Source organism: Corylus avellana, chromosome ca5 (assembly GCF_901000735.1).
Source record: "Corylus avellana chromosome ca5, CavTom2PMs-1.0".
Taxonomy (NCBI): domain Eukaryota; kingdom Viridiplantae; phylum Streptophyta; class Magnoliopsida; order Fagales; family Betulaceae; genus Corylus; species Corylus avellana.
In genome coordinates, this window is record NC_081545.1 from 30007329 (window position 1) to 30034918 (window position 27590).

At 36.5% G+C, this 27590-nt stretch overlaps 4 protein-coding genes across 16 annotated transcripts; 2 read left to right on the plus strand and 2 right to left on the minus strand.

The window, feature by feature from the left end:
• Nucleotides 1-2295: 2295 nt before the first annotated feature.
• Nucleotides 2296-3623, minus strand: LOC132182119 (putative transcription factor bHLH086). The gene is made up of 5 exons (XM_059595319.1): nucleotides 3090-3623; nucleotides 2904-3005; nucleotides 2718-2783; nucleotides 2545-2610; nucleotides 2296-2415 (listed from the first exon to the last, which is right to left on the minus strand). Exons 1-5 carry the CDS (start codon nucleotides 3621-3623, stop codon nucleotides 2296-2298), a joined length of 888 nt encoding a protein of 295 aa, XP_059451302.1.
• A 3818-nt stretch (nucleotides 3624-7441) lies between these two features.
• LOC132182120 (13-hydroxylupanine O-tigloyltransferase) lies at nucleotides 7442-8179 on the plus strand. The gene has a single exon (XM_059595320.1). It carries the CDS (start codon nucleotides 7442-7444, stop codon nucleotides 8177-8179), a length of 738 nt encoding a protein of 245 aa, XP_059451303.1.
• A 96-nt stretch (nucleotides 8180-8275) lies between these two features.
• LOC132181282 (uncharacterized) lies at nucleotides 8276-14899 on the minus strand. Of its 4 annotated transcripts, XR_009440240.1 has the most exons (6): nucleotides 14516-14897; nucleotides 13260-13522; nucleotides 12327-12537; nucleotides 11607-12222; nucleotides 10067-10199; nucleotides 8862-8947 (listed from the first exon to the last, which is right to left on the minus strand). XR_009440240.1 is itself a non-coding variant. In XM_059594427.1 (5 exons), exons 1-5 carry the CDS (start codon nucleotides 14760-14762, stop codon nucleotides 8809-8811), a joined length of 1476 nt encoding a protein of 491 aa, XP_059450410.1. In that variant the 5' UTR covers nucleotides 14763-14899; the 3' UTR covers nucleotides 8276-8808. The 4 variants fall into 4 exon arrangements, 3 of the variants coding, with proteins under 3 accessions (XP_059450410.1, XP_059450411.1, XP_059450412.1); XM_059594427.1 differs by lacking the exon at nucleotides 10067-10199 and having other exon boundaries at nucleotides 8276-8947; nucleotides 14516-14899; XM_059594428.1 differs by lacking the exon at nucleotides 8862-8947 and having other exon boundaries at nucleotides 9916-10199.
• Nucleotides 14900-15988: 1089 nt separating this feature from the next.
• On the plus strand, nucleotides 15989-22927 carry LOC132180747 (pentatricopeptide repeat-containing protein At1g77360, mitochondrial-like). Of its 10 annotated transcripts, none has more exons than XR_009440189.1 (3): nucleotides 15989-17641; nucleotides 19113-19296; nucleotides 19433-22927. XR_009440189.1 is itself a non-coding variant. In XM_059593676.1 (2 exons), exon 1 carries the CDS (start codon nucleotides 16085-16087, stop codon nucleotides 17639-17641), a length of 1557 nt encoding a protein of 518 aa, XP_059449659.1. In that variant the 5' UTR covers nucleotides 15989-16084; the 3' UTR covers nucleotides 21297-22927. The 10 variants fall into 10 exon arrangements, 2 of the variants coding, with proteins under 2 accessions (XP_059449659.1, XP_059449660.1); XR_009440190.1 differs by having other exon boundaries at nucleotides 15989-19296; nucleotides 19433-21550; nucleotides 21584-22376; XR_009440188.1 differs by having other exon boundaries at nucleotides 15989-18723; nucleotides 19433-22376.
• Nucleotides 22928-27590: the final 4663 nt, after the last annotated feature.

Sequence of the window (27590 nt, forward strand, 5' to 3'; positions counted from 1 at the left end):
ATTTGGCAATAAACTAAAAAGAGATTACCCAATTGGGGGAAACCAGAGAATTTGAAGGAGACACATGCAACACCATCTCCTACTAAATGCCTGGATGGAATTTCCAGACAGCTACATCCATCCCTAGCTACATGCATGCAGAAGAGGAAGATGACCACCGAAAATCATGGAGTAATTTTTAAAATAGTATTGCAAGTGCTGTTTATTTTCACAGAAAGAGATCTTATCAATTATTGATTAATAATCTCAATTATGCATGGCAGAGCTTCAACGGTATGTATATATATGCTAAGACAACTATAATTAATATTCAGTACTGATTTGGATTTGATTTTCTGGAGAGCAATTTTATGATCATCAACTTCTTACAATCCATAGTTAATTAATCATTAATTTTTTTTTATTAATTCATTATATATCTTATCAATTATATCCTACTTAATTAATTTCAACGTACACCTTCATTTTTCTTATTTTCTGCAAATTAAATGGGAGAAAAATATATCCCTTTATATATATATATATATATATATATATATATATATATGAGAGTGCAGTGGATGAGGACAATTCAAGAGATTCGTCCAAGTGATGGTCGAATCATCCGGATAGATTCGTACAGTATTGAAATTCATTGTAACATTCGGTTGGTTCATTTAATTTGAGTTTCTTTGAGAATATATATGCATACTATATATATAGCATAATATATATGGTTCCCAACAGGCAAAAAATAAGGTAGAAAAACCGCTTTCTATGGGATTTGGCATGTGATTGGCCATGTGACCCTATTAAAGTCACACGTGCCCAATGGTCCCCCTATATTTTTGAAAAAAAAAAGAAAAAGAAATTAAAGAGCTCATGGTTTTCAATCTCAAAATTTTGAGTTAAATCTAAAAATGGTTTATATATGTGGTTTTCAAGTTTACCAAAACACTTGTTGGATTTTAGAAAGTGATAGTCTTTAGCTTTTTTTTTTTTTTTTTGGAGTATAAGATTAGTTATTTCGTCCATCTATTGTTAGGCTCGTTCACCACTTGTACCAAAAAAATCATGTAAGACCTATAAAAAATTGTCACATATATACATCTTTGTCATATAAGTATATATATTTCCTAAAGCCAAAGAAAAAGGATGTGGTGGCAGTGGCAGTGGCAATTGCGACGGGATAATCTCCTTTATGAATGTTAATTAGTAGGGTTCTTGATGACCCATCCCCACCCTACAGAGGTGGCTTGGGAACCTTCACCCTACGGTGGCAGTCTCTAGGATGAGGAGTTCCTTGCAACACACCCTCTCTCGTACTAAGATGTATCGTGGCTATAATATCTATTATTTTAAAATATAAAATTTGGACGTTTAAAGTCATATCGAGGATAATAAAATAGAAAGGCTTCACAAATCGTAATAGGTTAAGCGCAGGTTGACCCAATGGTCTCGGGCCAATTGGGAGTCAAAACTCTTAACATTAGAACTTCGAAAATTTTCTAAACAAAAAGCCCCATCCGAACGAGGCTAGGGTAAACTTGGGAGCATGAATCTATTAAGTCACGTCCAAACCAAGAAGAGATTTCATCCGAACCGAGGATGAAATCAATGGACCATATCAAGTCATGTGGAGAGTTGATGGACGTAATATTAAGCATTTTAGGCGATCTACCAGATTTTCAACCGGACAAAGTGAAATTCTTGTCTTTTAGTCTTGGATAATGTTGTAGTACCCATTAGCTCTTAGATGATCCGCCGTTATTAAAAAAAATAAAAACTGATAAACACCGTCACACGATTCCTTAAGATTAAAGTATAGTATATGACATTTCTCATTTATGTTATAAACTGAACCTCCATAGCACTTCTAATGATATGTGTGTATTTGAACTTAAAATGAATCAATATCACTTCATCAGGACTGGAATCCCAGCTTCACTAAAAGATACTTTTATCTGCACTTTGATTCCCTCATCATCTATTTTGAATAGGGTTTGGCTGACTAGTTTGCCAGTTATGAAAACATTATTGCTACACCTTTTTAATTATCCGCAAAGTATTGCAGTCTCAGTTCTCATTACAGATGGAAATCCATAATCTGATCACAAGAACTTCAAATATGACAGAAAAAAAGAAAAAAAAAGTTATCTTCTAATTAGTAATATATCTGATCTTTTACTACTAGACCGTGCTAACTTCCAAAAAACAAATCTTTCCCATTAATTCCTTCTGAAGTTATCCTTGGATTTTATTACTGTATTCTGACTCCTCTTCTTCTTCTTTTTCTGATCATTTTAACCATTACTTTCATGAGCTCGAGCTCCTGTCTCTCTGAGAGGAGAGAATGGCATCAATTGCTTCCTTTACTTGAGAAATATCAGGAGCTTTCCCACCTTGAACAGGCCAAAATTCATCTGTTGCCAACACCTGAAAATCAAGAAAAGAGGTCATATATATGTTTTTGTTTGTTTACACGTCCATAGGTTTGGGAGGGAAAAAGAAAAAGAAAACAGAGAAGAACCATATATATATAAAAAGATGGTTGAACTCACACACCTTTACTTGCAGTTGAAGAAACTTGACATAACTAATGGCTTTGTCTAACATGGTAACCAGATCAACCTGCGTAAGGCGCGCAAAATACAAAATTAGAGAGAAATAATTGAACAGAAATAATTTTTTTTAAAAAAAATTACAAGGTTTTAATGATAATTTGTTTCTGTGATCACCTTGGAGCCATTAGGTACAAGTTCCTGCAGTGTCTTAAGCCGCTCGCTAATCCGCTCTCTCCGGTTCTGAAAGACGAACATTCTTTCATTATTGACATAATGTATTTACTGCTTTTGCTTAATTTGCACTCAAAACATTTGTTAATTTCAATATCAGGCTCTAACTTGATTAGGATTGAGGTAAACCTTCGCTGAAATGCTTTGCGGGTCCTTTGGCGAAATTGCCTTTGGCTTGGGGTTCTTATTTGCATTCGTAAATTGCTTCTTTATAGCTGGCATGCTCTCTCCCTTCAACAAAGCCAAAATTGAAGAAAATTAACCCCAAAGAATTGGCTAGGCAAAGCCCCAAATACCCCAAAGGAAGAAAATTACCGTATGGGCACGCTTATGGAAGGATGTTTGATGTGTTCCAGAGTCGTGGATGCTATGATCAGCGACCACAGTTGCTTCAGAGTACAACCATGATCCATATGTACCATGATGATCTCCTTGTTGGGTGTCTTTTGTTGTGGAATTGGTAATGGAGCTGTAATTGCTGGCTGTCTGAAAAGAACTGAGCTCCTCTAACAGCCGTGGATCGATGGTACTGCTGCATTTTGGACTAATCTGACTGAAACTACCCTCCCACATCGAGTACTCAGCTGCTTTATGATTATGAGTTTTGGAGAAAGTAGCAGCCTCTTCACTCTGCTCAAAGCTAAGTAAAGATTCACAAGAATGCATGATACTATTATTATTATTATTAGCGTACCCGCTTTTGAAGTCTATCAAGGAATGAGCTTCTTCATCAAACGCACTAGAGTTGATGATCATGTTGCTTGGACAGAAAACCCCACTTTCTAAGCAGCAGGTTTCTTGATCTCCAAGGATTGCCTTGTTAAATTCATCAACGTCTGCAAGCGCCATCGATCGATCCTCAGCTAGAGTAATATTTAAACTAGTTCAAGCTAGCTAGCAGATGATGACAGACTATAGCTTTAGGAGGCTCTATTTGTAGGGAATTAAACTAATACATATTTATATATATATTACATGGTGATAGAATTATATATTATTAATAAGATAGAGAATTGGTTAATTGTGTGTTGGGATTGTTAGCTGGCAGAAGTGAAGAAGGAGAGTGTGAAGCTTAATTAGTTTGGTTGCAGAAACGTCGCCGGATCTTTCTCCATCCCACGTCGTGTCTGAGATTCCTATATATCTTGCTAGTCTCAGTTTCAGGAACCTGGACCAAATTGGAGGGGAACCTTCCTCCGCTGTTTCCTCCTTGCTATGGCACGTGGACGGATGCCACATTTTATACTATATCTTACATTCAGTGTGAGCGTGTGTATGCTGGTCATGCATGCACATGTAAGTTTCATGCATGGTTATTTCATGCCCATTTCTCATCCGAAGATCGAATATTGAGCTTCATTTTCCCAAAAAAAAAAAAAAAAAATAGTGAGAAAGCAGGGTGAAACCTTATAATTACTTGGGAGGGATTGCGATTTGGCCGACAAAAAGTTCAATTTTAAATGAAATAAAATGCATTATTTGTGAGTGCGTTTTCAAATATAGAAAAAAATTGGGTTTTTAAATCATAGATAAAGAGATGCATTTTTAATTACGCACAGTATTAAAGCTGAAACTACGATTTTATCGAATACAATTGATATATATATATTACAAATGAGTTTTGACTCCAACGAGAGCTATTAACCTTTATCTTAAGTGACATGGTCCCCGCTCAATTATGCTTTGGATAACATATTCACATATTAATTTACAAGGCCATTAAAACTTGACTATTGTTATTTATTACGTTATATCAGTTAATGTTGACTATTTTAAGTAATTTTTTATATTAGTCACTTAAAATATAGAGGATAATTTCACCAACTCCTTTGTACCCACTAATAAGAATCTGTCACATAGAATTATTGCACCAAAACACTAGATTAAATAGGTTTTTCAATATATTTTTTTTTTTTTGGGGTGGCCGGCGAGCCACCCCAAATGGGCTGGGGGTGGCGGCACAGCCACCTCTAGCCCCCTTGCACAATCTTAAAAAAATAAAAATAAAAAAACTGAAAAAATCTATATAATTTAGTATTTTGGTGCTTATTTAATTTGGTGCAATAATCGTATGTGGCAGATTCTTATTGGTGGGCACAAATGAGTTGGTTTACACTAGCTCTTTGTAGAAGTTATCCTCATATAATATATTACGGTGTGTAGATATGTGATAAATAAATATAAAGAGTAATCTTAGAGTTGGTTTGGGTTTGCGATTTTAAAATTTGCAAATTAAAAATGTTTACGGTTTGACCTTTAAAATCACAATTTAACCTTTAAAATTATGTGTTTTTAAAAAAGCACATAGTTTGTACTACAACTTCCAGCTTGATCCTTTATAATAATCTGCTCTAATTTTATTAATTTTATCATGTCTTTATACTAACTAACATAAACATTAATATCTCTGTTCAAACAATATAATAATGGATTTAATAAATAATTTTCTTAACCAGGGCTTACTACTTACTAGGCATGCACTTAACGTTAGCAAACTAGCAATGTGATGCAAGCAAACTTTTAAATACGTACTCTTCCCATCAAACCTAGCTGGCTAGCTTGGTGATTGAAATTTTTTGTTATTAATCTGCTCTAATTTTATTAAATTTTGGACAACCCAAAAGAGGAGGTGTTGAGACTCATCTCCTTTGAGCAAATGAATTATGAATCCAATATCTTATTATGCTTGAGACAGGGTAGAACATGCAACAATTTCTCTTAAAATGTTCAAATTTTACAAAAATTCAAGTAGGGTTTTTTTTTTTTTTTTTTTTTTTTTTTTTTTTTTTTTTTTTCTAATAATCAAATATGGGAAAAAGGTTTGGGTGGATTCTTCAGCAAGTCCAAAAAAAACCGTAAAAAAATACATTCAGAACGTAGAAATTGAAGCATAAATAACTCAATACTTTAAACATATCCGGTTAGCCATATTAAACAAGGATAGAGTTTTTCCTCAAATTGGGTCGGTTGAACTTCTTTTAATTCAGTTATAAAAATGACGTGTGTCATTTGAACATGTGAGATATACATATTCTTTAATAATAGAGACAAAGTTGGAATAACTAATATAAAAGACTCATGTGTATCTCACATGTTATTAAAAAAAAAATACATATAATTTTTATAAATTAAATTGAAAGAAGTTTTTCTAACCCAGTTTAAAAGAAAACTCTGTCCATTAAACAATATTGGTTTAAAGTCAATAAATTGTTAAGAAATAGAATAAAGTTTTGGGTGCAAAGAAAAGAAAAAGAAGGTAGGTATATCACTGTGGTTCCCAACGAAGATCATCATCCACATGTTCTGTTTCCTGAGAAGAAAAATTGATTATGGAGAAACAGAGCTGGCATCTAAGGCAGAGCTTTCCCATATTTCAAGGAGTTTCTGTTATTCCTCATTTAATGAGCTTGGAAACATTAATTATCATTTGTTGTCTCAAAATCTCTCTGTCTCTCTCATATCTTGCTTGTTCTAAAACTGAGATGAAATGGAGGAAATTTTATTATTTGATTTCTAAATTCATTTTTCTATTATTTTTTTACAAATTAATATGGGAACTTTGTTTTAAAACGAATGGGATATGTCATCATTGAATCGTGATGAGCTTGCATTCAATTAATTAGTCAACTATAACCTAAATGTGATGCGTCATAAAACCATCATAAGGCAATTAAAAATAATAAATTTAGTTTCACAACTTTGACCCCAAAAAAAAATATATATATTTATTTCCAGCAGAAAAAAAAAAAAAAAGTTTATTTAGTTCTAGTCGATTAACCCTACTAAAATTGCAGTCTTTCTATTCGATGCACCAAATTTAAGCATTGATCTCATCAAGATAGTTAATTTACTCCTCTATTATTCATCTAGGTTTATATGGGATTTTTGCAAAAGCAAATGCGATATTGGTAGCAAGGTACATGTTGATACAACATTTAGCACGGTTGGATCGAAGAATGGGTCACCTACAAGATAAGGGAGAAAGTTATCGAAAGAATAGTATGGAATAGGAAAGTCTCCCATGCTTAAGTTAGTGAGGCATTTACATAGCAAAGCTGACTAGTTAAAAGAGTTTAGAGAGAAGAAAGCGATACCTAATTTCTCAAGATAATGAGCTTTTAATGTGAATCTCTTTAATAAAGTGTGATTAGTCGCCTTGTAGTGGCTGTAACGGTATAATAACTATTCAATTATACATCATGTAGCGGGAATCTTAATGGGTCTTTACGTAAAACAGGCCTTAAACTTTGGGCCCGATGCTCATTTATTGTATGATCAGTACACATAACAAATGCTAATAGGAAAGAAACTGCTATAACAGTTGCAACAACCTTTATGTTGAGTTCCATACTCAATCTAACGAAGGTTTTATACACAACCCAATTCAGGGAAGCCACCTCACTCAATTGTTTTCTACTCTAAAAAGGGTGAGCTTAATGAAGCATCATCATTTCCTTTCCTAAGGTTGCTAACTGTTTAGAATGTGGTCGCCGGTTATAAAGGCTACTAACCGTTTAAAGATGAAATCCATGAAGCAAACTCTCCCCCAAAAAAAAACAAAAAAGAAGAAGCCACTTTACATTTGTGTACGTCAAAAAGTTAAGGAGGCTTTTAACTAATTTGCTCTTATATAAGACCATTGCTAATTAAATCTTTACCAAAACAAAATGGCACCACCACTCAACTTCTCGGTGCATGTCAATGAGCCTGAGCTCGTCTGGCCGGAGAAGCCAACCCCAAAAGAATTCAAATACTTATCCAACATTGATGACCAAAGTGGCCTAAGAAATCACATACTCTTTGTGCACTTGTATCCTCCACGTGCAACCGTGGGTGCGCCAGTCCAGGACCCAATCATGATGATTAAACAATCTCTGGCTAAGGTTCTAGCATTCTACTACCCTGTGGCCCGCCGGCTAAGAAATGCTGATAAAGGCAAGCTTGTTGTGGACTGCTGTGGGCAGGAAGTGATTTTTCGTGGTGCCAATGCTGATATTACACTAGCACAATTGTGCAAAAATGGTGGGTTGAAGCCACCATTCCCTCAGTGGGACAAGTTGCTTGTCGATGACGTCTGGGGCAGTAACTTGATAAGTAACTTGATAACCAATTCACCATTGCTCCGTGTGCAGGTAACAAGACTTGCTTGTGGAGGGTTCATCTTAGCTTACACATTCAACCATTGCATCTGTGATACTTATGGTGCTTACCAGTTCATTACAGCCGTGTCAGAATTATGCAAAAATCCAAACAGAAAAACTCCTTCCTCGCTACCCGCTTGGGGACGAGAAACACTAAGACCCCGGTCACCTCCCATCATCTCCTACCCACATCATGAGTATGATGACAACTCAGGAAACCCCACCATTGCTTATAGTGTTTCCGACTTTGGCCTTGTTTGGTAAAAATGTTAGAGTTGGCCTAGACACTATTCATCATCATTTCCTAAAAAAATCAACATCAAACATTCTAACTTTTTAACTTTTTATATCAAATCATTCACTTTTTAAGAGTCTGGCTCAAACCTCTGTTTTCCTATCTCGTGCCAACATATTAGCCCTCAAAACCCATATTAATGGCAACAAAAAATGCCCCACCTTTGATGCAATCGCTTCATGTCTATGGAGAGCAAGAACTCGAACGGTCATTAGCCCTGAATCCAGCACAAGGCTAATCTTTCCGATTGACACCTGTTTTCGATACAAACCATCACTACCGAATGGTTAGTATGGAGCGGCGGTTGTGTTTCCCTGTACTGTTATAAAGGAGGCCAAGCTTGTGGAGGAGCCGATACACTGCACTGCAAAGCTGATTTGGGAAGTGAAGAAGGGTGCCATCGGAGACGAGTATTAGGCGTCGGTCTTGGACTTGATTGAGGCGAATGGACGCAGGGGGTTCTGCAGTGAAGGAGCGTTTGTGGCGTCTGACATGAGTCGGTTGAGGTTTGTTGATGTGGATTTTGGGTGGGGAGGAGGAGTGTATGGTGGTCCGGCAAGAGCTGGGACTGGGATGGGTCCTGGGATGGTGACTTCAGTTATAGGTCACAAGAATGAGGAGGGTGTTGAAGGGGCGCTGGCCTTGGTTTCTCTGCCACCTGCATTGCTGGAGAGGTTCCACAAGGAGGTGAGAAAAGAGATTGTTTCTGTTGCTCCTTGCAAACCCATTTCTGCACTCTAATAGAGTAATAGGGAACATTAAATTACGACCGATAAGAAACGCTATGATAACAATAAAGCAACATAATATCAAAGGCGTCACAAATAAATTAAAAAAAAAAAAAAAAGAAGAAGAAGAGTGAACCATAATATGTAACTGATTTCAAAGTTCTAATATCATAAATTACAATGGCGGCGATGCATTTTTCTAAAGAGAATAACTTTTATAAGAACTTGGCATAATCATTTAATAGCTACTAAGTCAACTTGTAACACCAAAACCCATTACGACGAAAACATTGGATGATTTCTTCTATTTTCTCCATACCCTTCTTCCAAACCCACCAAAATTTAACTAATTCAAAGAATTGCAACTCCAACGCAAAGGTAATGCCCAAATTCCAGTGGCAAAGCAATTCTGAAACCCTCATTAAGCTCTAAAGTAATGAGAGTGAGTTGGAGGAAAAGGGAGTTGAAGAGATTGAGGAGAGAGGGAGAGAGACAAAGAGCTTGAAAGGTGCTTCAAATGTTGGTTTGTATGCAAGTGTGTATGAAAGAGTTATGGGGCAGGTCAAAGGTGCTTCAATGGGGGCAGAGGGTGAGCAAATTTATGCGATGTGGGTGGGTTTGGCTTTAAAAGGGCTTTGCCGGCAGTGATGGTGGAAAGAGACAGAGATAGCTGAAATGGAGAGAGAGATCGCAACTGATTTTGCACGGAAGAAGAAAAAGGAGAATGGGGCGGTGGAAGAAGGGAATGGAGAGAAAAGAAGAAATTATCTAGTGTTTTTTGTGGTAATGGGTTTTGGTGTTACAAACTCACTTGGCTGGTTGTTATTGGAGGATACACAAACCTAATTTATGCCAAATCCTTGGGAGTTATTCTCTTTTCTGAATCATGTTAATGTTCAAATGTTGCACACGTAAAAAAGCAACATAACATGGAAGTAATGTCAGATCCATATTGGTATGATCATCACACTAGGACATGTTGCAAGAACCAAACAGAAATATTAGCTTGATGATTAAAAAGCAACCGCCTAATTTGACAGAATTTTCACAATGGTCATAGGAAGAAAACAGTCAGATCCAAATAAAAGAATTATCTACAAAGCGCACAAAAAGGGATTAATGTCTAACCAAATCCAAGATGACAGATCGATTTCCTCCTAACTAAATATATACACAATAAACACCAGAGTTACTACATGTTTATTGGGCTACAGAACAGGGGGGTGGGGCTTGAGTGATAGGCAAGGCAGCAACCGGCAACCTACAAAATGAAGGGCAAAGCAAATGAACCCTCAGAACAAATATACTTTCATAAAGCAACATCAATACCTATATAATAACCATAACTTAGCACAAAGAAGAACATCATTTATGCACAAATAAATCTATCTTGCAGAGAAAGGCACGAAAAGGAAAAAGAGAGAGAGAGATGTTGGCCAGCTTAAATGATATCTCATACAGTACTAGAATAATGGAGATTGGAGACAGAGAGAAGAAAACTCTCAAAATTAAGTGAGGAACACTGCAAGCCAAGAACTGATAGTAATTTGACAGAAATGTAAACCAATGCTTTCTTTTTATGTAAATATCTGATTTATGACCTTAGTGTCATTGAAAGTGAGAGTGCAAACACATTTGAGTAAAGGGAGGAGAAAATAATATTACGTAGAATTAGCTAGCAATAGAAATTCATTCAGAAGGCCTTTTTGGAAAACATGGGAGTATGCTCGATCCTAATTTATGGAAGGAAGGAATTATTCCAGATCTTATCTAGGTTGTGAGGGCAGCCATAGCAAATGCAGTAGGGGTATTATGGTGAACAGAAGGATGGGGCACCCTCTATAATAAAAAAAAAAACGGCAGCATTTTATCAACCAAGCTTAGCATGTTCAAAACCCTGCTAACAAGTTTCATGATAACAAGATGCTTATAGCTGTGTCTATCATTTATCAGAAGAAATTGTAGAATTAAATGGCACAATTAAATGGCATGTCCTTAGAAATCAGTAGCTCTGGCGCTACCTCCAGGAAAATTATTTTCAGCCAATGCCATCAATATAAACAAAATCAGGTACATGAACACAACATTAATTCAATAACTTGTGATTTATTTTTATTAGAGGGAAACTGGTCAAATTTCACTACTAAGAGTTTCTTTCTCTAAGCAAAAGGGTTCAAATTGAAGGCTTTGGATAAAGATCTGGTAGCAACTGACTCTAGTGTCAACAAAGAGGGACACTAGGGCCAATGAATGGTTTATGAGTGAAAGGTGATTCAAAAGAAAGTCACAACAAAAATGTTCCATCTGACTGTATCGAAAGAGAACTAAATGAACAAAATCACACGGATAAGCCATCAAAAGAGCATCACCCAGGAATCAAGTGTAGAATAGTTAACATCTAAATGAGAGAGAGATTATATATAGGCAGAGACAGTCAGGGAGCACAGATTCAAAAAAGTGAAACAACATAGGTTGCTTACGGCATGCTTCAAAGTTAAATTAGGAATGTAGGCCGCAATGAACACCATAACACAACAATATACCATCAAACACAAGTAATGAAGGTTAACAAATACCTAAAGCAGTATTACAGTGAAGAGAATCAAATCCACTGCACACCAAACAAGAGAATCATGCCAAATATGAAAAAAGAGAAACTGAAACTTACTGTGTGTCAGGTCGCAATTTCTTGTTAGATTTTTTCTTATTCTTGCGACGCTTTTTTGAAGACCTCTGACCTTCACCCGGAGGCTGTTGTAAAGCAGGACCCACAAATGCAATTGGAAGATTGATTGCTTGTGATGATGGTTCTATATTGATTGGTTGAGGGGATTCTTCTAGTTTTGGTACTTTGAATTCATGCCTCAATGGAGCCATTACTGAGAAAGCCCCTGGAATTGAACCTTTTGATACATTCTTGGCAGCAACAGCCACTTCAACTCCCTTATCTTTATCAAGTACCCTGGGAATTTGTCCTGTGTTGACTCCTTGCGGTGCAGCACTAATTTGCCCTATGCTTACCCCTGGAGGTATGGCGCTAGTTTGTCCTACGCATACCCCTGGAGGTATGGCGCTAATTTGTCCTACGCTTATCCCTGGAGGTATGGCACTAATTTGTCCTACGCTCGCTCCCTGGGGCATGGCATTAATTTGTTCTACACTTGCTCCCTGGGATATAGGACTCTTATGGGCATAGCTTGCGTCCTTCACTTTGTCCAATGCCGCATAGAGTTTTCGCTTAGACTTGATTATCTCAGAAAGAAGTGTTCCTGTCCCAGAACTACCTGAATTATATTATTTCAAATACTCAGCTACACAAAACATAAGAGCACGCATTCAATGAGTAGATTAAAAACAAATTCATATTGATCGTAGAGAAAAATGATACCTAGGAGAGATAGAATAACAGCACGTGCTGCCAATTGTTCAGCTTCTTTCTTGTTTTTACCAGCTTCACCAGTGTAACTTACACCATTGAAAACCAAAGAAGATGTGAAAACAGGAAGCAATGCTTCTTGCTGGATGGTGCTGTAGGTAGGCGGTTCTAGATTCATCTTTGCAGCGAATTCGTTAAGGATAGACTTGCAAAACACCGTATCCTGGAAAAGACCACAAAAGAGTTAATTAAAACAGTAAAAACTAATATATTGGACAATATTTGAAGCAATAATACCAGACTAAGTGTAATAATATATGCCATGAGAATCCAACACCTAATTGTATTATCTCAACTCCTACCATTCTTCACAACAAGAAACATTAAATAATTTCAGTGCCATCAGAAAACAGCAATGAGACCTTGGATAACATAGAAACATCGCTTGCTAAAGTAAGTTCCAAATGAGAAAAAAAAATGTTTGTCTCTACGACAAGAACAAATTTTCCAGATTATCTAACTTATAAATAACCACAATAGAATTAGTTCTACAATAACAAAATTAATGTCTCACACGTGAACATGAAATCAGATGGCCAATATTGTACTAAAAAAAAAAAAAGTAAATGATGATGAAGAAAGGATGCAAATTACCAATGCCAAGAAAATGTGAATTGGGTTTGCTACTATAATGGCTGACCTCCTCACTGATATGGTAGCAATGCATGATCCTACAAATTGAATTAGATATATTTCCAAGAAGGCATGTTGGCTTTAGCAACTAAAATAGTATGGGAAAAGGCTTGAAAACTACTTTGAGACCTTGTTTCTACTAGGAAAGAGAAGATAACATGCAGAAGATTGAACTAAAGAATATTACAATTTGATCCAAAAAGGGATCACTAAACATCCAAGGTCTAAATCTACAATTACACTGCAACAAACCTCAAGAATGAGAGGACATCCTTCCTCCTTGATCTTTAGTGATATGCCCTCCAGCGCAAGTTTGGCAACATCTTGTTCGGCTGCTTTTCGATGAGAAAAAGTATTTGGAGAGGTATAACTTACTCCATCTATCCATACAGTTGACCTAAATTGAGGTGCATGTGAGGATCCTTCATTGATGGTCTGGTAAATTGGTAGTGGAATGACAGACCTCTGCGTATATTCTTGAAGTCTATTCTTGTGCATCCAGTTTTCTGGAAGACCTAAAACAAATTTGATCCAGATAACATTTAGACATTACTTCTCAACTAGTAATATCATAACAAATTCAACCAAAATATTGCCCATACTATATACATGCGAATAATGTTAATTATTTAAGCACCGATAACAATAAACAAATATTTTGGCATTTTCCAATATCACATGATATCTTAAAGGGCAGTTCCAAAGGCACACAAAATGGTTAATATGGAGTACAATAGAAGTGAACTAACCTACCACTTAAGCATCATTTCGTACACCAAAAATAGAAGCATCACCAATTTTAGGCCCTATTTAAACAAGTGAACTACCAAAAATTATGGCCCTAATAGCAAATTACAAGCAATAACATATGCCACATATGGAATTTCAATTTGAGAACGACTCAACAAGGCAGTTGGGTTTGCTCATTTTAAAGAATCAAACATATGATGCAGAAAAGAAAAAGAAACACATTACTAAATATGAATCTGCACAGCCCACTCAACATAAATATCACATTTCAAATTCTGATATATATATATTATTTTACTCACAGAGTCCACGAAATTGTAGAGCTTACTAAAAATGCACCATTTTCACTGCTAAAAGAAGAACAAACTTAAAAAATAAAAATAAGCTATATATTAACAACAGAAATGAAGGAAAGCAACGAAGGAAAACTAAATATTCAGGAAAAAAAATTACGATTACCGTTATTTGTTCACTGAGAGACCCTAATTTATTATTATTATTATTATTATTTTTATTATTATTTTTTTTTAACAAAACAAAACAAAAGTCCAAACTCATTTTTACTGTAATTTTTGGACAGAGAATAAGTACAAATTTAAAGCTTCGATCTATCTTTACTAGGAACATTAATCAAAACAAAGAAAAAAAAAGTAACCTCATTTCATCACTAGCGACTGATTACTTAGAGAATACTAAAAAATAAGAAAACAAATAAAACCCTAAAATTTTACTTCTGTGTAAACCTTTCTTTTACTCACCAGAAGAAGTGGACGGCGTGGCAGATGGAGGCCCAGCAGTAACCTGAGCCGGAGCGGCAGTTTCAGTTGTAGATGGAGCCCCAGCTGGAACTTGAGCTGGATCCGGAGCCGTAGTTGCAGATGGAGCTCCAGACGGAACTTGAGCCGGATCCGGAGCCGCATTTGTAGCTGGAGCTGAGGGCTGAGGCTGAGGCTGAGGAAGAGTACATAACCATTGCCACATTTTGACGGGATGGGTTTTCTCCATCGGATAGGAAGTAGGGGATGCAGAAACAGTGAGATAGTGCGTCTGAAATGACTGTTGAAATTCGATCAACGGGGAAACCCTAGGGCATCGACTATTCGACTGGTCTCGGTTATTTTCTTTTTATAGTAGAAGGGCTTCAGTTTTTTTACCACTTCTAAATTATTTCGTCCTTTTTCTAAATTTTAGAAAGTGCAATATATTTAGGGAAATGTTTAGATTCATTCTTTTAAGTTTTAAGCATTTTCTTTTTCTTTTTCTTTTCAATATAAAAGATTTGCAAATTCACGGGTGAATATGAAAATTTATATATTCAATGGTTTGTTTTTTAAAAATAGGCAATAAATACGTAAGAAAACGATACCAATTAATTCTTTAAGTTTACTTATTCGGTCCAAAACTCCTCAATAGTAGGGGTGAAAGTTTAGAATGGTTAACCTCTTTTATAACTGCTAACCGTTTTAACTGCATTAACCGCTCACCACTTTGTGAGGTGTTTTTGAGAATAAAAAATGAATGAAACTAGTATACAAATTATATTTAAATATAATATAGTAAAATTTAGAGAATTTATTATTTGATACTTTTGCATAGTTGCTAGTTAAACTAGAAAATGTGAGTTTTTTAGCCAAATTTTAGCTAAAAAAAATAGAAAATTCATTAAGAATACTCTGAGACACAAAAAACATAGCATATTTACAATATGTTGCCGCCGGTGAGGGACAAAGGGAGGGGGGCAGAGAATTTGCTGACACAAAGGAGCAGCGACGTTTGGGGGCTAGCCGATGGCAAGCTCTTGGTGGCTGGCGCCTGCCGGTAGATTTGGAAAATTCACGAAAGGTCTTTTACTTTTTAACGCATATGAGGGATTGATTAATAAAAATATGTTGTTTTTGCATCTTTTTATTAAGGTGTTTCACGTTGATTTGTCAAGTCCTTACTGAATGGCACAAAAAATTTGATTTATGCTAAAACCTTATAGATAACTTATTCTCTTAAAAAGAGTATTGAAATGAAGTGAGAGATGGGGAAGATATTTGTTTTTTTTTTCCTAAAATGTTCCTCCGACTGTTTTAACAGAAGAAGTCCAATCGGACAAATTAAGGATTCACCAAAATCTAAAGAAGCAAAATGTATTTTATTTATTTAGAGACACAGGAAAAAAATATTTTGCTTGCTTTAATTAATAAAAGAGATAAAATGAAAAATACCGTGGATTGTAAGTCAGACACATCAGCAAAATCTCTCAGCTCTCCTCCCCAAACCCGCCTAGGGTTCTTGATCAGTGATCACCCTAACTCTTCTCAACATCCTCTGAAAGAATCATGGGCAAGAACAAGAACAGGAACAAGAAGAGACCCCGCCATGACCACCATCCTTCACTTCCACTCCCCCGCATCAAGAAACACCATCTCTTCTCTCCAACACAAACACAAACACAAACACCTCCATCGCTCCTTCCCCCAACCAGAAACCAACCACAGCTCTCTACCAAGCGCCCAGCCTTCGCCTCATACCTCGACGCCCCGGACCTCCCTCCAAAAGTGAAGCTCCTCTGTGGGATCGTCGCCACCACCGACTCCCTCTCAGTCGAGGAGGCACTCAAAGACACCGGCGTCCGCGTCACCCAAGCCGACGTCGAGCACGTCCTCAAGCTATCCTACGCCTTCCCTGGCCCCGCCCTCAAGTTCTTTCGCTGGTCCGGTCGCCAGCTCAACGACAACCACAGCCCCTACGCCTTGAACCTCGTCGTGGACCTGTTGGGCAAGAATTCCCTCTTCGACCCCATGTGGAGCGCCATTAAATCCATGAGCTCGGAGGGCCGCTTGCTCTCCCTGGCCACATTTGCCTCCGTCTTCAGCAGCTATGTCATTGCCGGCCGCGTCCGAGAAGCGTTCCTGACGTTTGAGGTCATGGATCAGTACGGCGTTCCGCGCGATATCGTGGCGTTGAATTCGCTTCTTAGCGCGATTTGTAGAGACGGGGAGGCTGCGGATGCGGTGGAGTTCTTGCGGGTTGCGAAGGAGAAGATCAGGCCGGACGTGGATACATATGCGATCCTGTTGGAAGGTTGGGAGAAGGAAGGCAATGCCGATTGCGCTAGGCAGACATTCGCGGAGATGGTGTTTGAGATCGGTTGGGACCCGAGCAATGTGCCCGCTTATGATTCGTTATTGAGCACTTTGATTAAGGGCCCTGATGGGCCTCGCGAGGCCATGAAGTTCCTCGATATGATGAAGGATAATCGGTGTTATCCGGGGTTGAAGTTCTTCAAGTTTGCTCTCGACGAGTGTTCGAAGAAAGACGATGCTCGTGGAGCTGCATTGGTTTGGGACGCAATGGTGGGTGATATTGGTTTTAGACCCGATACCCAGATGTATAATTTGGTCATTGCCTTATATTGTCGATGTAAGGGTACAGATTTAGCGAAAAGGTTGTTGGATGAGATGGTTTGTTATGGGTCATTTCCGGATTCGCAAACTTATAACGTGGTGTTTCAGTACTTGATGAAGAGCAGGAGGTTAGGGGAGGCTTCGGTGATGTTCAATGAGATGATTAAAAATGAGTGTGTTCCTGACCATGTTAATTGTAGTTCAGCAGTTAGGATTTATATGGATTCTCAGGAATATAATATGGCTATAAAAGTTTGGAAATGCATGATAGAGAATTATGGTTCTGATTTGGAGAAGACCGGTAATCTGTTGGTTGCGGGGCTTCATGATATGAATAGGCTCCCAGAAGCAGTCAAGTATGCTGAGGATATGATTGGTAGAAGAATGAAGTTGAACTCTTCCACATTGTCAAAGCTGAAACAGAGCCTTTTCAAAGCAGGAAAGCAACTTGTGTATGATGAACTTTTAAGAAAGTTGAAATATCAGTAGGTAGGTAATCTCCTATATGCATTTTGATATTTATGGCCAGGTACATGGAAAAAAAAAAAAAAAAAACAAAACAAAAACTTGGCCAAGTGATACGTGGAAGTTCCGTGGACCTTGTGACATGGTTTTATCTTTGTTTTGATGGGATCATTTCACATGGTCTTGACTTGTAATTAGGATCGTATAACCTGTAACTAAAATTGTATAACTTGAATTAGAAAAATGCAAATAGAATTCAATGACATTAACTAGCTAACGACTACTTTAGAAGGCATCAGTCTGGATCAGTTGAGTCAGCCATCTAACAGATTTATACTTTCTTCATCATTTGATACATCAATAATCTTCAAGGAGAAAGAAAAGACCTAAATGATTGGTGCCTCAAATAGGTTATTAGGACTTATCCTTGTGGCAATTAGGTATTAGAAACCACCGTTCGTATAAATTCCAAAACTGGCGATGTGCTGCTTTTCTTCATATGCTCGAATGCAGTATTCAGTTGTCTTTGTCTTGTAAAGGTTGTTGGTTCCATAAAACCCGTTTCTTGGTTCATGAAATTGCAGATAAGCATTTAATTTTCTCTGTGCCTTTTAAATCAATTTCAATCTCTCTCAGATGATCCTTTAATTGTATCATGCTGGTCTAGTAATGGTGCTGGTCTAGTAATGGTCACTAGTAAAGATCCCCTTTCCCCCACCTCTTCAAAAGTTATGTTGAGGTTGAGGTTGAGGTATCTTCCTCAACTGCTCTAAAGGTTCTGCAAACACATTTTTATAAAGGTAATGCCGAATTTTGTGGAATCCAGAGAACTTTCCTAGTTTCTGGCAACTTTTAGGAAGGAAGCAGTTTTCAAATCCTTTCCATGGCTCTCTTTGTTGGACTGCGACCATTGTCTGTAAGGGGGAAAGGGTAACGTTTCAATCGATTGTGTCATTAAAGAAGCTGGATTCTTGGTTTTGGCTCCTCTCTGGTGACTTCTTGGCTGTATGTTCCTGTCACCCTGAGAATGTTGCTATTTCTGCTGTGCATCAGTTACAAAAAAGCTTTGAGAACCACCATGTGGCAAGCATTTTGCGGTAGCTCAGGTGAACCACAAAACTGTCTGATTTGTTGATTTAGCTGTTTGATTCAAATTGAATTCTAAGACGATGGGTCAGTTTGGAGATATTGTGTATGAGAGAGTATTTAGATCACGAGGTCAACTATATATTATCCAATCAAAACTGATTATTTTCTGCACTTGGTCCTGCAACAGTGCAACTTATTTGATGGTGGATATTTATCTAAAAATTCAGTTGGAAATGGTCACAAATTACAAGATTTTAGTGCTTATTGTCAGAGTGAAGTTTCTAATAATGAGGCATATTACATTTTCTTGCAAGTTTATCTGTTGGAATTGGAAAGTTAATGCATAGGATTTCTTCCCAATTATTGCTTGGTTTTTACTAATCCAGTGGAAAATCTATCTTGTAAGGTGCAATTTGGTGATTCATAAAAAAAAATAAGCTACAAGTTGGCGCTGAGTGTTTTTCACCGCTGGAAGTGTATATAGAACTATTGGTTGCATCAATTGACGCTAATATTGCATTGTTTAGATCTCCAAGGAACTAAATACCATAGCCACAGATGGAGCCTTTACATTGGAATGCCTGAATTCTGTAAGTGTCCGTGTTCATTGCAATATAAACAGTTCCGTTTACTTGGTCTAAAGTTGATTTTTATCTATTATCCTTTAAGTTCCCTACTCTTTTTGGGGAGAAGGTGATTGATATCTGTGACCTCATGACACTGCAGAATTTTGCAGATGCATGATTAATGATTGAAAAAAGATTCGGAGGAGAACAAGGAATTTTTATGATTGCCAAACATCTCTTAGAAATTTTGGTTATCTGTCTCTGTAGACATTGTATTAAAGTAGAAATTGTGTTTATCCACATTGGCTACCCTTTTCTTTTTCATGTATATGAGCTTGTGCATTTGTTTGACATAGAAAAGAATACTCTTCAGGTTGCCGCTTCTTGTTTATTCGTCTTTTACCTGAATATAACAGGTTTTATTATTAAGTGCATTAAAGGCAGTGTTCTTTTGAATATTTTTTGCTGTTGGTGGTGAGGAATGCACATGTTTATACTTGTCATTTTCTCATATTAATCTATGGATCCTTTTTATTGAGAATCTACCATTCATCAATTATAATTTTTAACACATTTCCATTCTCCTTGACCATCATCTTAGGAATGTTGTAATTTGATTGCTGGGTTTTATGTTCATAATCTACATGGATATATTTCGCTTGTAAAACTGGAAGGATCTGATTAAAATGCATACTTCTTTCTTTCTGTCTCATGTTATGGCTTATCTCCAATATCATGTGGTTCTTCTCGTTGCTTGTAAATGCATGTTCTAGATACTTTATTTGTTATTTCCTGTCAAGTGTTTCACTATCTAGGTTGCAGACATTAGAACAAAATATATATATTAGCATGTCATTGTTAACTTGCATTTAATTTAGTGTTTCATGCTTCCATTTTTCGAATTTTTTTTTTTCTTCCAGATTTCTAAGCGATTGCGCATCTTTTAATGGCCTATTCTTGATTAAGGCTTTCTCTTCTTCTTCCAGATTGAACTTGATATTTATTTGTTTGATGCACCAGAACATTATAACATAATAGATTACTATAAAATGATCATATGGATCTCTTTATATTACTTAAAACTGTTTCTTGTGTAGATTTAATTTATATATTTTTGAATTTCGGAAGATAGAAGTCAGCTTTGAAGCTTGAAGCACTTCAATATCTGACAGACTATTTTAGTGAAATGAATCCGTACTTTTACTCCATAAAATGTTTTATACACTAGAGTTTCTGACTATTGAACACTCATTATGTTAATTACGATTCATGATATAGAATGTTAACATATGTACACAATAATATATATAGATGTGAATACACATACACACATATATGTTTGTATGCATGCATACCAATGAGCTAGCTCAAATGGTAGCTCCTCCCTTTGTAATGAGGTGGAAGGTGAGGTTGTGGGTTCAAGTCCCACAGGGTGCCCGTGTAACTTATCAATAAAAAAAGGGGTAAGCGTATATGCATAGATATGGAGTTGTAGACGAATAAAGCCGATTGTGAACAGGCTTGAACTTAGTTCAGATATACTCGACTCGGACTTGGTTCATTTAATAAATGAGTCATCTGTGGATACAAAATTAGACTTGATTATTAAACGAGATATACGCGTATAAACTCGGCTTGACTCGGTTAATGCTTGTGACCATAGTTCGTACGAGCTCAGCTCAACTTGTTATTAGGTTAACATGCTTACATTATAACATAAATGATATATTATATATACTTAGTAGTATCTAAATATTTAACTATGGTATAGTGTATTACAATCTTATATGTTGTTGCTGTTTTGTTCTTTTTTCCAGGTTCATGAATTGGCTTTCTTTTCTTTTGGTTTGTTGTTGCTGTTTTGCTCTTTGTTGTCTTTCTCTCTCTCTCGCCCGTGTTTGGGTGAGTGTGGGGAGCAAAACTTACTCACCTAATAGACTTAAGCATAAATTCCAGGTTACATTGTTTAAGGCTTAGATCTTCCTTCCCAGTTGCCTGAATGAAGTATATGTCCCCTTTTGTAGGTGAATCCTCACTTCTTTTTGCAACCAGCAATGTGATACCTCAACTCCTCTTAGATATCCTGGAAAAATGAATGTTCTCTCTGTCTTTTCAAACACCTAATAAATCATGCTTGTCCAGGCTAGGCTAATGACACATGCATGACCTGGTTTCCAGGTTCTGAAAGTGCAGTTGTTCTCAAAAGACAGGTGACCCTATGGACATTGGATTTCAGAGTATCACGAGAAGGGTTCCAGACACTGTTGCTGATCAAAAGGTTCTGGTTGAGTTTGCCAGGAATCATCATAAGGTTCTGGTTGAGTTTGCCAGGATTGATTCCTGGATGACCAGGAGACGATCCTATGTGATTTGGTTTTGTACTACCCACATTTTTTTTTTTTCTGAGCCGTTTTATGCTACCCGAACCTGTTAATTTTTTCTGTACAAGTCTAGTGGAGTTTGTCTTAATTTTCTGAAAGGGTCATCAAGATATTGAGGAGAAATGAGAGGTTGTTTATGGTAAAATGATAGAGCAATGTAATGAAACTGGTCATGACTCATGAAGACCCCCTGGTGAGGTAACTAAAGTATAAAACTCTTCGTATCTGAAAAAGAAATTTCATGCTTTTAGTACTGGAGGAAGATCCTGAAGTTAGAAGGTAAAGCTAAATGGTTTGTGAAGTACATAATTTGAGATGAACAGTGAACCTCTACAAAAATTGCAATTTCTCCCGTCTCCCTTGGAAAGCAAACATTGTCAACTTTCTAGTTGAAGGACAATGGCTTTAGCTTAAGTTATTTTCTCCTCATCTCCTTTCCCAGCTGTTTTGAGCCTGGATCTGGGGAAAGCAGGTTAGGTCATTGACCCCCTTATCTGGCTCTTGTGATACCCGCTACATATGTCATTCATCATAGGTACAATATAAATATGTTGAATTGACAATATGGGCAAAATTCTTATAGAACTTTGACTATATGCTTTTGCTATCAATGCTATAGAGGAGGAAGAATTTAGGATTATGTTGAGTAATGAACAGAATTGACCTCGGTTTATTTTTAAGAAAGTGATATAGCAATGAAAAATATTAGACCTTCTGTTTCAATTGAATTGTTTTTGTCCTCTGTTGTGAGGCATCTTTGTTTATGGATAAGTGGTTATACTACTCTTGTATGTTGTCTTTTGTTCTCTCTCTCTCTCTCTCTAAATTAGATTGTTCTTGGGGTGGGGTTTGTTATCCTTGCTTTTGATTCTAAAAGGGGGGAAAAAAGTTGGGGGAGGAAGAAAGATTGCCAGAACTTAAATCAAAGATGCAATGGAAGAAAAATGTAGTGATAGATAGGATCTGCTAGTAAAGATGCATGAAAACTCAAGACTTTATTACTTCCACATCTAATCATCTGAAAGATCCGGTGATGGCTATGGCTGCCCTCAAGAAATGGCTGAGGATAGATATTGAAGCAGAAAAGCTACATTCTAATGGGTTATACAGATAATTTTAAGGGAATTGGATCATGCTGGCTGGATTTCTAGAGCTTTAGAATAAGGCAATTGGGTTGTTGAAAATTGGTCCTACCCTCACTCAAATGAGGATCGATTCACTGTTGTGTAATAAGTTGTAACATCATTCTTGTATAATTGATTACCTTAAGGTCATCATCAAGTCTTAAGATTGTTGCTGACCATCCAATCATCGGTCACTCAGTGACCAGGGGTGATAGGTTAATTTTTTAAGTAGCCTTTAATCGTCCTTAGCCCCCAACCGAGGAAAAAAAAAGAAAAGAATAGTGCTAAAAACTATATTTTAGGTGAAGATTATACGATCGCATCAAACCTTTTTTATGTCATAATCAAATGGGTAATCTATCTCTACCTATCTGTGCCGATTAGAATGTATTGAACATTTGTGATTGGATGTTACGGTTGTGGGCATGGTTTGTGGTACCAGTAGGTGATGTTGGTGAGGGGTATTATCAAACTTTTGGACAAATTAAGGCTCAAATTGACATTTTTCTCATTACAAGTATGTGATAAAAGATAGATAAGTGTAAGGAGGAAAGAACAAAGTCTATCCTTCTCCAGACCTCTTGGTATGTTGTTGAATCAATCTTAAGCTATAATATTATTGTTATCTATATCAACAGCTTCCAAGAATATATAAGTATATAAAAAAGGCCATTGGACCCATAAATGGTGAATGAATCACCTCAGGCTCACAAGCCATCACATGTGCACCAATTAATACAAATACATGATTCCTACTTTGCATCTACGTAGATTGAATGCGCAAGGTAATGCATCACATCACATGCCTCCCATTTTAATATATATAATATTCCTCACAATATTGTACGTGAACCACCATCTAACTCTAGTATAGGCCCAGGACCACTTAGCCAGATTTGATGCATAGTGCCGATTTTTTTATTTATTAAGTATTAATCTATAAGTAATTTATTTTGTGGTTGAGGCAGAGGGGTTCAGAGTGGCAATTCCCACATTCCGTTTACCCAAATATAACTAGGTCCTTATGTCATTCAATTAACAACTTTTTCTCACTTCCATGGTTGGGTTATTCGGCCACCGTCCAGTTGCAGTGGTTGACTGAGAGTTCAACTGCCGTGGTTAAGCTAGGATTGTGGATGGGCATCAATTCGATTCATCGTTCATTGTTCACATGAAGCCCTTGTGAAATTACAATTTTATTATTAACAAAATACAAAATAAAAACTAAATAGAAAAAGTGAATAGTTCGATGATATCCAAAATTAAACCATTGAATGTGATAGGCCGAAACATTCTCTAAAGCCATTGTGATCTGAGGGTAGCCGACTACGGACTATCTATTTTTAATTATTATTTTAGGATAGAATTATAATTTCCTAAAGAGTTTTTGTCAGAAAAATAAACAAAATCTGTACCAAATAATCGATTGATAGGGAAGCTGGAAGCATACCAGAATAACCTTTTAAGATAATTTCTGTACCGTACCGATTGATTTAATCAAGTTGCTGTGTTCAAACTGAATAAAATCTAGGCTTTTTTAAAAATTAAAAAAAATAAAAAATAAAAATTTCTATGTAGCTTACAAATTGAACTTATCTGCTAAGAAAAATAAAAAATGGGGGGCTCTAACATGGGTGTGATCCACTGTATGGGGGCTCTTTGGATCAATTTCCAAACCAATTATTGAACCATTATCACATGATCATGTGCTCGAGTCAATCAGACTATTTTGATAATTTTTATTTTTTATTTTTAATCTCGGAATTTTAAACAATAGAATAAGCAAATAGATATTAAGTAGCATTCCATTATTCTCGTAGCATGCACATGGTGTGCCTTCTGTATAGTGAAGGGGCACAAGGAATATTGCCAAATTGTTAGTGGGAAAAAGCAAAGTTATCTCATATTTTGAAGTAAAGGATAAAATCTACTGGGATTGCTTGGCATATGCTCTTTCTTTTTAGTGCCAATTCCAACCCCCCTCCCCAACAAGGATGGACAAAAAGACTATTGGGACAAAAAGATAAACACAAGTACAATCGCATATGCTATGAAGAAAATGACTTGAGCTTCTTAGGTCACTTCCAACCCCAATCCGATTGAGATCACGAATAATAGGATACGTGTTCTAATTCTAACGAGTTCAATTTCAGCTTAAGTCTAGTTTTAATCAGTGGAGATTGCGACATGTGTCTCATAATAAGACATAAGAAAATAAACATATTTTATTATTCGTAACGGATTCAATTCCAATTAAAACTGGACTCAAATCCAAGTTCCAAGCCAAATTTAAGAAGCCTGTTCCTATTTATAGTGATTTTGGACTCATCCCAATAGTCCAAATTGATTCAATCTAACGGTCATGGATTATAACAGCTATATATATCCCATTTAATTGCAACCTTAATGAGTATTTTAATACCAACGGCTAGGATCTTTGTTCGCCTCATACTTGTTTAGTGTAGTCATTGTTAGGTAGTGGGTCTGTTATGAAGTATTATCAATTAGATTATTTAGTTCATTAATGTTTTATAGTTGTTTTATTATTTTAATATTGTTGTGTGTGTATGACTCTTATGTTATGTTTATCTCTTTTATCTTGTTATTTGTTATTTGGGTAGGATTAGATTTATCTATTTTAAATGGAAGTCTTATCTCATATGGAACTCTATTTTCTATTGTCTTTAAATACTGCATTATTTATGAATAAGGAAATAAATCAAGTAAATTATTCAAACCCTGTGTTTGTAGGAGTTGAGAGCACTTCGAATTGCTCATAGGAGGTTTAAGATTCCTCGAAAATCTTATAGGAGGTTAAGGATTCTTCGAAAATCCTACCATATCAATATTTCTACTTAGTTCTCATCAAGTTACGTAAGCACGTAACAAAGTGGTGTCAGAGCCAACTTTTCGTAACCCACTGCTTCAAGTTATGAAGGATTGTCTATATCAATGTGTTGGTCTAGTGCACGAACTCCAAAGAAAAGTGGAAAAATTTCAAAGAAAAATGGAAGTGCATGAACTCCAAAGAAAAGTGGAAGAATTCCAAAGAAAAATGGACGAGTCGTTTGGCAGATTCGAGAGCACTTTAGCGGAAATAAAAAAATGAACGCCTACATGAGCAGCAACAAACGATGTTGCGGGTGCAAAAGTTGCATGCCCTACACTGCCACTACAACCACGACAACGCCAAAACTCAGCCGTCATGTTCAAAAATCCGACCACACCACCATCATCACATCGAAGTTCCACCACCAAAAATTCATCTGCACAATTCAGTCCACCAGCAAACACAATTTCACCATACCAAACCGGTCTTTAGTGAGACAAACCCCATCAGGTTCTCATTGCACAAATTGATCCTGGTTTTGTGGTTCAAAGCAGATTGCCTTCTTTGTTTGGTTTAGAAAGAAACGAAAAAAAAAGAAAAAAAAAAAGAAAAAAAAAAAAGGTGAGTCCAAGGAGAAGAAAAAAGATTTTCACCGCAAGATTTTTACGACCTTGAGGACAAGGTCGATTCAAAGAGAGATGGAATGTTACGTGTAGTCATTGTTAGGTAGTGGGTCTATTATGAAGTATTATCAATTAGGTTATTTAGTTCATTAATGTTTTATAGTTGTTTTATTATTTTAATATTGTTGTGTGTGTAGGACTCTTATGTTATGTTTATTTCTTTTATCTTGTTATTTGTTATTTGGGTAAGATTAGATTTTTCTATTTGGGTAGGATTAGATTTATCTATTTTAAATGGAAGTCTTATCTCATATGGGACTCTATTTTTTATTGTCTTTAAATACTGTATTATTTATGAATAAGGAAATAAATCAAGTAAATTATTCAAACCCTGTGTTTGTAGGAGTTGAGAGCACCTCGAATTGCTCATAGAAGGTTTAGGATTCCTCGAAAATCTTATAGGAGGTTCAGGATTCCTTGAAAATCCTACCATATCAATCTTTCTACTTAGTTCTCATCACGTTACGTAAGCATGTAACATTACTTTGGCCTCACGTACAATATCATCTAGATGGGAGAAAACCCCTTCATGGACGAGCTTGTTCTTTTGAAACCAAATTTTTCGAGCAATTGCCACAAAAAAGTTTAAAATCTTCCTTATTGCACCGCTGGAAAAAATCTTCCACTAGATGGAAAAAATCAGATTCCATGCAACCTTGCTTCTGAAAAATCTTTTTGCTAGCCCCCCACACATTCTTCGCAGAAGGGCATTCCCATAAAATGTGGAAAATGGTTTCAGCTTTTAGATTGCAAACTGGACACCAAGGCTCCTTAATAACCTTACGCTTAACCAGATTCTCTCTTGTAGGGAGAAGATTTTAGCATCCCCTCCACATAAAATTTTTCCATGCATTTGGAACATTCATAGACCAAATTTCATTCCACACCTTGCTCTCTCTCTTACAATCCGAACTTTCAGCCTTTGCTTGATTTTCTACCTCCTTTGCCAGGTGGTACACACTACATACAGTAAATTTTCCCTTGCATTACCCCTCCATATTTGAACATCCGGCTGATTTGTTAAGTTAATTGGTATAGATTGGATTGCCTTTATCTCTTCTTCATTAAAAATCTGCTTGAGAAGGCTTATATTCTACCATTGTAAGTCTTGCTCTATTAACTTACTTACCCTAGCCTTCTCGTTCAAAACAGTCGTAGAAGATTGGATCTTGTACGTACCCGGGATTGGTAACCATTTGTCTCTCCAAATTCGAACATTATTCTCATTTCCAATTCGCCACATCAAACCTTCCTTCACAAGATCCCCCGAATTAATTATACTCCGCCAAGCAAATGGCGG